The sequence below is a fragment of the Apis laboriosa genome, unplaced genomic scaffold (assembly GCF_014066325.1).
Source record: "Apis laboriosa isolate Shangri-la unplaced genomic scaffold, ASM1406632v1 scaffold23_cov150, whole genome shotgun sequence".
Classification (NCBI taxonomy): domain Eukaryota; kingdom Metazoa; phylum Arthropoda; class Insecta; order Hymenoptera; family Apidae; genus Apis; species Apis laboriosa.
The window spans coordinates 4100050-4111450 of record NW_025222452.1 but is presented as its reverse complement, the minus strand read 5'-3'; the positions used below and the strand labels follow the sequence as shown (position 1 = coordinate 4111450).

The 11401-nt window shown below is 41.4% G+C and overlaps 1 protein-coding gene across 1 annotated transcript; it reads left to right on the top strand.

Moving 5' to 3' along the window:
* The first annotated feature begins 9752 nt into the window (after positions 1–9752).
* Positions 9753–11395, top strand: LOC122713334. Its single transcript, XM_043933687.1, has 4 exons — positions 9753–10182; positions 10350–10537; positions 10637–10744; positions 10915–11395. Exons 1-4 carry the CDS (start codon positions 10006–10008, stop codon positions 11054–11056), a joined length of 615 nt encoding a protein of 204 aa, XP_043789622.1. The 5' UTR covers positions 9753–10005; the 3' UTR covers positions 11057–11395.
* The last annotated feature ends 6 nt before the right edge of the window (positions 11396–11401 follow it).

Sequence of the window (11401 nt, the reverse complement as noted above, 5' to 3'; positions counted from 1 at the left end):
TCCTCCCTCCCCCTCTTTCTCTCTATCTCTCTCTCTCTCTACAGGATTAATTACTTTCCGCGAATTTCACCGAATAATCCGATCCAGTAATAACTTCCATTGATTCGCCACTCGAGGACGTCGAATCGCGATGAAATTTGCATATCGACTCCGAGAAATTCGTATGCGCCTTCCTCCTAAGGATTCTTAACTCGGATTATAACTTGGGGGATATCCATCGATTCGATATGAGAACGAATCAGCGATTATTTCGGATCGAATCGAAAGAAGTGGTTTGAAATTTGAATTGGTAGATGAAAAAAAAAAAGGGAGGGGGGGAAGATCAGAATTTTCGATTTCGGATAAAAAAAAAACAAAGCGAACGTAGAGGATCAATGACAAAAAAAAAAGGAAACGGCAAAAAGTTAATTTCGAAATCTAATCAACGCGAACAAAGCTGGAAATATCGAAAAGGTACGAGTTACAAGTTCAAAGAGTCACGCGACATAGGAGACCACTAAGCTTCCAACAGCGTTGTATTCCGTAACGATGAGGCAATCTGATAGGATTCGAGTTCGGGAATATAAAGCCCACCGTGGCCACGATTAAACCCTCTTAGTAGTACGTTGATTACCAAAGAGGACAGTAGGGACAACGGTTGGTTGGCCGACGAAACGAAAATCGATGGTCACTCTTTCGACTCTCTCTCTCTTGAGGAACTCTCGTTTTTTCTTTCTTTTCCATCCAAATCCATCGAGTCGACTAAACCATCGTTCGTTTAAAACTTGACAACGCAACGAACGTTGTTATCGGGATATTTTAACGGTCTTCAGAAAGAAGCTCGCTCGAAAGAAAATCTTTGACAAAGATCTTTCGCGAGTTACAAAGAGAATTCAAGAAATAAAGAGAGAGAGAAAGAGAGGAGATAAAATGGACGAGCGAAGGTAAATAGTAAAGCTTAAAGAAAAAAAGGGAGAGAGTTAGGGCGATCGTGACAGAACTGAGATGGGTGCGAAAAAAAAAAGAATCGAAGGGATGGGCGAGAAGCGAATGGTAATAGCACGATCGAGGGAGAAGGAGCGAGGTAATGGAAGAAGAAAAGGGGGCAAAAAGGGGAAGGAATCCAGGGAAACGATATTTCAATCTTCATCCTCTGTGGTTACTTTTTTCCCTCGATCCACGGGATAATCGGTATATCGCGACGATAAACCGGGGACGATAGATTTCGTTTTGGGCAGAAAAGAAGGAGGGAGAGACAAAGATCTTCGATTGTAGCCAGTCCGAAGCGAAAAGAGAAATTGCATTTCGCGTATATCCACACCAGGCTTGCTCGTCATTCCGTTTGAACAAACCGCTGTCAACGACCAATCCTTCCACTCTCGGTCTTTTTGCCGACCACCGGCCAAAAGCCGTCCTGCGAAACCGCGAAACTTTCATTTCATTTCGTGGTGCCGCCCTGCCGCGGACACTTTGATTACGATCTCGCAAATAACTCTTCGACCGACGAAAAATCGGCTGCATCGTCCAACCCCCTCCGAGCTTCTCCCCCACTCGGATCGGAGATTTAACGAGCAAGACTCGTTAAACGATTCTGGTCGACTCGGGATCCCTTAGCGCGGTCTCGACCGGTTCTCTTAAAAAAAGGTAGAAAGCTTTCTGCACGATTTAGAGATATTTGAAGCGTAACGAACGTGGTGTTTCTTACGAACGTAAGGTTTCGGTCGAGATTACGGAAAAGGGGAAAAATCTAAAGTATTTATAACGTTTACCGTTTCGAGCAAGTTAATTTTTGGAAAAAATGAGCGAGAGTTTTCTTTGATACCTTATCGAATACGGAAACGAAGAATATCGACATCGATTGGATGAAATAATTCGATTGGTGAGAACTTTCGCTTCGAGATCCTTTCGGTTCTAGCATAGAAACCCGTCGAAAAAACTAATTGCATTCCGATGTAGCTCGTTTACCATCGGAGCCAACTAACGCGCCATCATCGTGGCCAGCGCGAACCTTTTGTCATCCGCCAACTTCCTAGATTGTAATTTTGCTCGTAGATTAACTTTCCACGTGGATCCACTTCCTTTTTCCGTGAAACTTTCCTCCCAATCATTAGCACGGAACGAGACGGACATTACACTTTACCGAATACCTTTGTCCCTCGTCTCTCTCTCTCTCTCTCTCTCTCTCGCTCTCTCCCTACTTCGAAATTAAAATTGGAATCGTCCAACGTTATCCTTTCTCTTTTATCTCTTCCCCCTTTCATCGTCATCCTCCCTTCCTTACGTAATATCGCTCTTATCGATGTTTAAACCCCGGGGTCGGGCAACCGGGGTTCGCCCCGCGTTTATATAAAACGATAAAACCCGGCGGCTTCGAAACTCGCCGCTTCCCTCGACGGAAATTAATCGAGTCGAAAACTTTACCGATACATCCCCGGTGACGACGAAGGCTCGAGAGAAGATAGATCAACGTCGAAACGTGCACCGATCGAGTATCCGTTAAATCGCGCAGGGAAAAAACACTGGAGGGTGGGAAAGAAGCAGCACCTTTAACTCGATTAACCACCATGGAACCACCGGGTATCCAGCAATGAGAATAATTATAGCGAGCAATCGATCACCGTTTGGGAGGGCATTGGATTAAAGCGCTATTAACGGCTGCGATCGATCGGATCCGATTGTTTTCGAGTCGATTCCCTCTCCCTATATTCCCTCTCGCAAGCAAGTCCGATTATTTCGAGGATCCATCCGTCCTCCGTGGAACGTGGAGGAACGTTGTTGAACAGAGGGCCGAGCAGTAACGTCATCCTGTCGACGATTTCCGATTTACGCGGCCGGCTACAAAATTAATTTCATCGTGGATTTATAATGGCTCGCTCCTCTGTCAGCGCGCCGCCAATCGAAGAGGTTCGAGAAGTGGCGCCAGTTCGAAGAAATCTTAACCTTTTTCTCTTCCTTCTCTCCGTTAAGTTTATTTTTCGTGTAATTGTTCGTAAATTGGATGTCGACGTGCGACATCGGTTTCTCGCTTCGTTTGCTAGATTAATTCGATGAAATTCATTTCTCATCGTTTCAAGATTCTCCTTTCTTTTTCAACCCGCGATGGTTCGAGGAAAAGACCCGAGGATTCGAGGATTCGGTCGGTATTTCTCCAAGACATTATCAACATCGATCATTTCGTAACCGCGCGGTATTAACCTCGTCGATCCTTAATCCCGGATGAGTCTCCTTGGAGGTTTCGGTGCTACGATTAGAGAAATGAAATAGCCGATAAATCCATCGTTCCCGTGATCGACAAATGTCATTAATTACCTGGGATCTCTTCTTGTTTCAACTCGAGCAAGAACATTCGCATATTACATTGTCTTTCGAACATCCTTTCTTCTTCTTCTTCTTCTTTTTCTTCTTCTTTTTCTCGGTTAAAACTTGTATTCGTCGTATCTTTTTTTAGATAGAAAAAGATAGAAATTGGCAAAAGTAAGAGATACGATTTCGACATCGAGAAATTGTTGGGATCGTGTCGTTCGAAATTTCCGATTCGCGGAACAACCCTTTGGCGGGGGAATAATCGTGTGAAGCAACGATTTCTCAAGCGTCTCGGGAGCACAACCAACGGATTTCGTATCTCAGGATTCACCCTCCATTCCCGACGACGGTTTCAATCCTTATATTTTCCAGAACAACTCTCCCTGTCCTAGCCTCGAAAGCTTTCTTATCGGACCGGCCATCCCTTCCACCCCTTCCACAACCCGTTCCCCGTTTAACACGTTCAGTCCCAGACGCACACTTTACAAAATTAGCTTTGTCAGCCCTTAACCAGGTACGTACAGCGATGGTTGGGGCTCCAGATGGTCAAGATACAACTCGGGTCCCCCCATTTCAACCCTCTCCAACCGGACAAGGAGAATTGGGGTCGAGACCAACCCAGTTTTCGCGTCATCGGACCGACATCTCTTTTTTTCTCACCCACTTAACCGCCCTCAAACCATTTATTTTTCTTTTCGTTTTCCTTTCGGTGGAAGGATCGTTGGACAAAGGATTTCACAATTTCTCTCTCTCTTTCTCTCTCTTTTTAGAGATATCTTTACCAGAAAGATGAATACATTTCGAAATACCGCTCTACGATCTTTAATTATTCGATATTGAATCGTGATTCTTTTTTTTAAATGTGTTCGTTCAATCATTTTAATGATTCAGATTAACTATTTGTTGAATCCATCTTTGCATCGACGCAGAGAGAAATTACGAAGAAAGAAACGAAATAACAAAAAGTGTGCGTCAAGTTGTGTTTCGAATCGATTGCAAGAGAGAAAATAATGATAAAACGAAATTTTGAATTCAATTTTCACGTTGCGTAACTTTCGATAAAAACAAAAAAAAAAATGATCCAAGTCGCGCGAAATGAACGATTAGACAGGGCAAATAATTGTTTCAATTGCAGCCACACTCGATGCGGCGTGTTCGTTAACGTTGAACAAACTCGTTTCGCGTGGCCATCCCGGAACATTGCACGCTCAGCGTTTCCGGGGCTGCGCGTTAAAAACATTAGCGACAATTTTAAACGCTTTCGGCCGGCCAATTTGAAGGGAATGCCGATTGGGCTGTGTGCTCGGCCAATTTTTCCTATTTTTTTCGCGCAAACATCCAGTCCTCCAAAAAATCACCATTATTCCGCATCGTTGCGATTAATTAATCCTCCTCGTTCCAATCGCTTATTTGTCACGAGAGGCAGAACCCTCTCTCCCTCCTTCCTCCCTCTTCTAATTCCGATCCGTTTAAAAATCGATCCCATTCCGTCGAAAGGGAATTTGAAAAAACTCCCTCGAAAACTCGATTTTCCTCAAAAGATCTTTCACGAAAGTTGGGTGAACAAAACCAACAACGTTTGAATTCGCCAACATCCTCGTTAAAAGAACACGAAGCGGCGGCTCAAAGGAGAGAAACGAAGGAGCAATCGGTCCCATCTGGTGCGTGGTCTTGGCCAGCCACGAAATTGCGCGGCTTGTTATTTAAAAGAACGATGGATATGGGGGAGACAAAGATCCTCCTTTTACGTACGATTTTCGCTGAAAGCGGCGCGATACGATTTTTCCGTCAGACGCAAGAACCGAGGACCGAGAAGAGAGGGCGAAAGAAAGAAGAGGGAGGAGAGTGAGAGAAGAAGAAGGGAAGAGGATGGAAGAAAAGATTTGAAAAAACGCGGCAAAGATAATCCCTCTCCCCATCTCTACCTCCCTCCCTCCCTCCCTCCTCTCTATACCTTCCTCTGAAAGCTTAAATTTACCACGAGCATTAACTTACCCAAATGGTGTACGCACGCACACATACGCACGCATCAAGTTGGCGAATACACGTATTAATTTAATTACTATAAAAATAACCACTATTACATTTAATTTCCAATTAAAAAATTTAATTATTATTTAATATATATAATTATTTATATCATAATATACTTTATTATAGTAATATTAATTTCAGCAATTTTATTAATCTTAAACAAATTAATTTCAATAAAAAAAAAATAGATTATGAAAAAAGATCACCATTTGAATGTGGATTTAATCCAATTACTAAAGCTAATCTTCCATTTTCTCTTCCATTTTTTTTAATGATGATTCGTGATTCTTCCAGTTGAAAATAATTTCTCTTGTGATAACAACCTCCCGATGGGGCAACGCTCGCTCACGAGAATTACAGCTCCGCGACCGGCTCAACCGGAATAAACGCTTATGGTACACTTTTTCCCTCCTCCCCCCTCCTGTGATTCGAGGTATTTCCTCGAGAGGAGAGATCTCGATCGACGTGATACAGAACGTGATACTTTGTGATACTTCTATTCGAAATAGTCGAAATAATGCGAATAGTCAACCCGTCTTTATATTCCGATGATTATCGTCAATCCTCTTCGAGTTAATTTCCTGCTCGACGAAGAGAAATGTTGTTATCGAGATGATAAATTTTTAGAGAGAAAAGGATTTCGCGGGAAAGGAACTTCGATGGACGGATGGGGAACGTGATTGATTGCGTTTCCGGCAAGACGAAGGGTAAGGGAGAGATTTTTGCACAGGGTGCGAACGACTCGAACTTCCTCTTCGCTTCGGATGAAAATTTTCTTTGGAAAAGAAAAGAATCGGTACGCTTCTTCCTTGTGAAGCGTGAAAACGAGATACGAGAACGAAAGGTCGAGGTTGTTAGGTTTTAAGGTTAGGGTAAGATTGTCGAGGGTAATCGAAGCTTTAGATTTTTCACAGTAGCGTCTCGAAGATGTTACGATGTACACGTAAAAGTGTGGAGATTTAATTGCGAAACCGTTGTGACACATCGTCGACGATGTTACTATTACATAGATGAATATGAAAATTGATTCGATCAAGTAGTTTTTGACGTGTAACGAAATGCTTCTGGTGGCATTCCAATTTTAAATCAATTGACATTTTAATCGATAAATTACAGCATCAACTTTTCGAAATGAAACGGAACGTATACATGTGTACACATATATATAAGCCATTGATTGAATTTAGTGTCGATACTTTTTCATCAATTTCGAAATGATTCCATTTGCAAAAAAGGATGATTTTCTTCTCTTTTTTTTTTTTTTTTTTTTTTCTAGGACATTAGAGAAATGAATTTTTCCCGTATTGCTTTCATTCATTCGATAACACGTATGATATCACCCTCCTCTAAAATGGCCCATATTTATCGGGGTTGAGCACCAAGTTAAACCCTCCGCGATACCGTCGATCGTTGGCGCGCTTCACGTTGTGCAAACTCATAATCGTCCCGATTCGCGAGTCCTCAAAGCAACCCTCGAACTTTCCCGCCATAGAAGGGAAACTTGTTTGACGCAGCCTAAGGCGGTTCCAAGTCTCACGTCAAGGATTTTGGACAGTGCTTAATGTTGCTCCACTTGCGACTGCAATAAGTCTTCGAGATATACTCGAAATCCATCCCCCTCCTTTCCAATTTCTAATTAATCACGCTCTGAATCCTTTCAGATATCGAGCAGATATCATTCTTCTTAAAAAATATACAATTTTTATACACGCTCCTCTTCTTTTTTAATACGCACTATGATAATCCAATCTCTCATGCGCGAACACTTATTTTTTGATACTTCTCCTCTCTATCTGTTCTACTATTATTTTCCATTATTTTTACTTTTTTCATGTTTCGTTTTTTCATTATGTGACCCCCTCCCCTTTCACGCTTCATATTTACGATTACGATTATTTTATGTCGTCACTTATCTCTCCGTACAAGCGAATTTCAAAATATATCTGCAATTTGTACAGATAGATGGAAAAAAACGGGAAACGTGTCTCAACTGGATTCGAACCTCGAATATATCTCGTTCGAAAGTCCAACTCATCACTCTGCTAACCATCTTCCCTATTCTATCTTTCATTATTATCGATAATTTCCATTTCCTCTCTAAATTTCGCAAATATTCATAAATATCCGCGAAAGATGATTAACGATGAAATTTCCACCATCCCTAATAACAACGAGAATTCTTGGAAATTCGGTTTAGCGAATTAATGGGCCGGGATCGTCCCGTTATTAGGTTGCCGTAATTCGCGCGAGATAATTTAGTTCTTAAGTTACATTAAGCACACACCCATTTTACATCTGTTCTCCGCCTTCCGCTCAACGGAATCTCAACGGCAAACAAAAGGATCGTATCCATTTCCCGCAGATCTCCTAACTCGTGACATCCCCGTAGGGATATATTCTGTGCGCACGCTGGCACACCTTGCCAGTACTACGTGATTCCGTTGTTTCCCAGTCAACCGAAACTCGTCGCTTTATTTAATTAAAAGCGGGAGAAACGCTTTTAACGTCCGCGAAAATGATAAATCACGTTTATTATAATGCCGTCAGTTTTCACGATCGTAATATACTGCACGATAAAACGATCTTCTTCTTCCTTCTTCCGTACGTAACGCGTTCCTTATTTTTCCTTTTTTTCATCAGAAAAGATAATAATAATCGGTTCAAACGCGCTTTCTTCCCTGATGCGTATCCACAGATTTCCACTCCTTATTCTCGCTTCTTCCGTTGAGAAAAAAAAACTACTGAATCGCATTGTGCTTATAAAAAAAGCATTTTTTTTCAAAATCGTTCGATGAAATCTTGTTCGATCGATCGATGAATCATCCTCGAATTTCTCGTATCGTATCGGATACGATTTCTTCTCAATATCTTTCCGATATTAATATCGAATTGATTATTGAATTATTCTCTGATCGAAGCTACGTTACCAAGTTTCCCCTTCCATTCATAGGATTCCATTTGACGTTTCCCCAGAAAATTTTAATCCAAACTCCCCGCGAGAGTTTAACGCAACCTCGGGGAGGGGAGGGGGTGGTTAATCTTCGAAAATTTTGATCTCTTCGTTCGTTCGGCGAAGCCACCGAAAAGGATCTTGGATCTGAAATTAGATGGGCGGGGCTGAAGCTTGTGAATACCAACCACCGGCCGCCATCTGCGAACCGTTGGCCGAACAATCTTGGAAACTGCGGCTCGTGCAACGCGGACTGCAATAGTGTCGCGTTCCAATCTTTAGAATCCTGTACATTCTCCTCTCCCTTTTTCTTTTTTTTTTTTTTTTTTTTGGAATTCAACCGCAGGTCCACTGTTGAAACGAAATGGCCATTTTTGTTAAATTGGCAAAAACAATTATCCGAATCCCATCCGTTCTTTGTCTTTACCCTTTTCCTTAAGGAGAAAAATTCCTTTCTTAAATTTCCATCTTTCCATCTATCCACAAATCGGCATAATTTAAATTCAAAAGAATTAGAAAATGAATTCCCTCGTTGCGTGGGAAAGGGGCAGTGACATCGTGCGGCGTCGTCCGTTTTCCGCAACGCGGCCAGGTTCCGCTCAAGTCGAACGTCGTAGAAAACGTACGAGAAATCTGCGAATTCGCAAATATAATCAATGATGTATCTTCGTGTTACGGGGCGTGTTTCCAACTTCGCCCCAGATATCCACAAAGCCCCCGCGGCGCCGAGGCCGGGGTTTCGCCATTACCATTTGGTCGGAGCAACGAGACACGCGCAAAGTACTAGGAGAATAATTACAAGTTCGTTCCATTGAATCCGGAATGCGCTAAACAACGCGGAAACAGCCGCATTGCGATTCGATGATTAATTCAATCTCTGGCTAATGCATACTGATCCAGCCTGTGCGCGAATTGAATTGTTTTAAATGCTCCCCCCTCTCCTCTCCCTCTGCCCGATGATAAACGCGCCTCCACCCGTGGCCCGACCCGAGGAGATTTTGCAAATTTACGGAAATGGTCGCCGGAGATTCTCCGGCGGGCGGGGTGGCTACGAAAATGGTGGGCCGTGGGTTGGATAAGAGATAGGGATTGAAATTTAACTTCCTGCGAAGATGTAACATTAAGATTGGAACGGATTTAATCCTCTTTTTTTTTTTTTTTTTTTTTTTTTTCTTTTAAAGATTTAGATCTTTAACGTTTTCTGTCCCGGGCGGGTAAACTCCTTCCTTCGCTTCGCATCAAAAATGTAGCGGTATCGCGCGAGTTTCGCATGTACGCGCGAATAGAATTTTAGTTCGTTAACGATTACGCAATTATTAGACCACTGTGGTATCCGTTTCTTTTCTTTTTCTTTTTTCTTTTTTTTTTTTTTTTTTTTTTCGTATATGGTATATTGTAAATCGTTAAAGTCAGTCTCGTTCGAGATTTTAAGCAGTAAAAGCTTTGTTTCGTTTCGGGAAAAAACGAAGCGAGCTTTGTTGTCGATTTCAAGGTTTTGTTTTTAAACGATTCTTGTCCTCTCGTTTCTTCTTTAAGTAGGCGTCGTGCTGTACGGTATATTATAAATCGTTAAAGCCAGTCTCAGTTCGAGATATTAAACCGTGAAAGTCTTGTTTCGGGAAAAAACGAAGCGAGCTTTGAGAGATTAAGAGATTTCAAGGAGTTTTTAAACGATTCTTGTCCTCCTGCCTTCCGTTTGTTAAACACGCAGTTATCGAGACGAGTGATAATTTGTATCCATGACGACACGTCACGTTCGTACGCCTGGTTCGGCACAGCTGACGATGTACATCGTGGTCGTGTGCTACCTCACCCCGTGGGTATCGCACCCCGGAGTATCCGGAGTGAAAAACATCACCTATGGGGTAGCGAGACACCTTAGATCTATTGGATTTCCCGAGGGCAGCGGCACAGGGGTGAAGTATAGAAATAAATCGTTTATCTTTCGATCGACTAATGCTATTATTGATATTAAACCCGGTCACTTAAACCCATTTGATCTTTTTTTATCGGAGAAACGCATAAGATATTGAATAAGTCGAAGAGAGAAATCGCGGAATAAATGATTCTTACGTTTATGCAGATATTCTTCGCCCTTGGAGTTCCCGTTGACATTCCCGACAAATCGGTGCTATTTTCTCTGTATTTCGAAGCGAATTACCTTCTCCCAGGGGAATGGAGCTCCAATTATTACTGGGACGAGCCGAATCTCAAAAAACGAAGTCTGGATCGACGGCTGGCTTATGATATTCTTATTAGCAAATTGGAAAGGTAAAAATATCGTGGTTAGAAATGAAATTAGATTGAAATTGAATTGGATTAAATTAAGAAGAAAAAAAAAAAAAGAACCTACGATATTTTCGTTCACAGTTTCGGTTATTCCGGGGAAAATTGTCTGCAAAAAATGATCTGCGAAGTTGCCAACTTTCCTCTAATTAATAACGGTGTGCTCGGCGATGTCCTGCAAATTTTATTTACGTGAGTGCTAAAACATATTTTATATGAAGTGTGGTTTAAAAAAATTTTTTTTAAATTCTCCACTAAATTAATTTTGGAAGGCAAGTGATAACTTTTTCCTTTTTCTTCGTCAATATATTTGATGATAGAATTAAAAATTAATCTATAACGCGATATAATTTTTATCACAGACCATCCTCTTCGCAAGATGAAAATCTTCCGAGCGGGATCACCGAGGCTGAGTACGCGAAAGATTGCAATAACCGCTATAAAAAATGCCCTCAAAGTCCATTAGCCTTGATAAGGTATCATGATCTCAACGATAATAGCTAAAAAAGCCACGGTTATTAAACGCAATCTTCATAATTCGTGGCACTACAGTTCGTGGCCTGTCGTCCGATAATGAGTCTCGTAAAAAAAACAAGATGCTTACATCTCTAAGATAAATAATAATTTATCAACATCGAACGATACATACCATTTTTTTTTTTTGTACAACAATATTGTAATATTTATTAAATCGAAAATACATGCGTCTCTTTCCTCTCATTACGTATTCGCATGATTCGTTTTTCATTTTAAGGAACATTTCTTTAATAATTTTGTTAATAAAAGTTTCAACCGAGTATTCGCGAGTACGAAGGCTGTTCATTAAAAAAAAAAAAAAAAGAACAATTT

Excerpts from the sequence above, each read along its gene's own strand:
- LOC122713334 (XM_043933687.1), top strand. The coding sequence starts at position 10,006 with ATGACGACACGTCACGTTCGTACGCCTGGTTCGGCACAGCTGACGATG. Across the intron at positions 10,538-10,636 it reads CTTATTAGCAAATTGGAAAG|TTTCGGTTATTCCGGGGAAA; the intron begins GTAAAAATATCG and ends TTTCGTTCACAG. Across the intron at positions 10,745-10,914 it reads GTCCTGCAAATTTTATTTAC|ACCATCCTCTTCGCAAGATG; the intron begins GTGAGTGCTAAA and ends TTTTTATCACAG.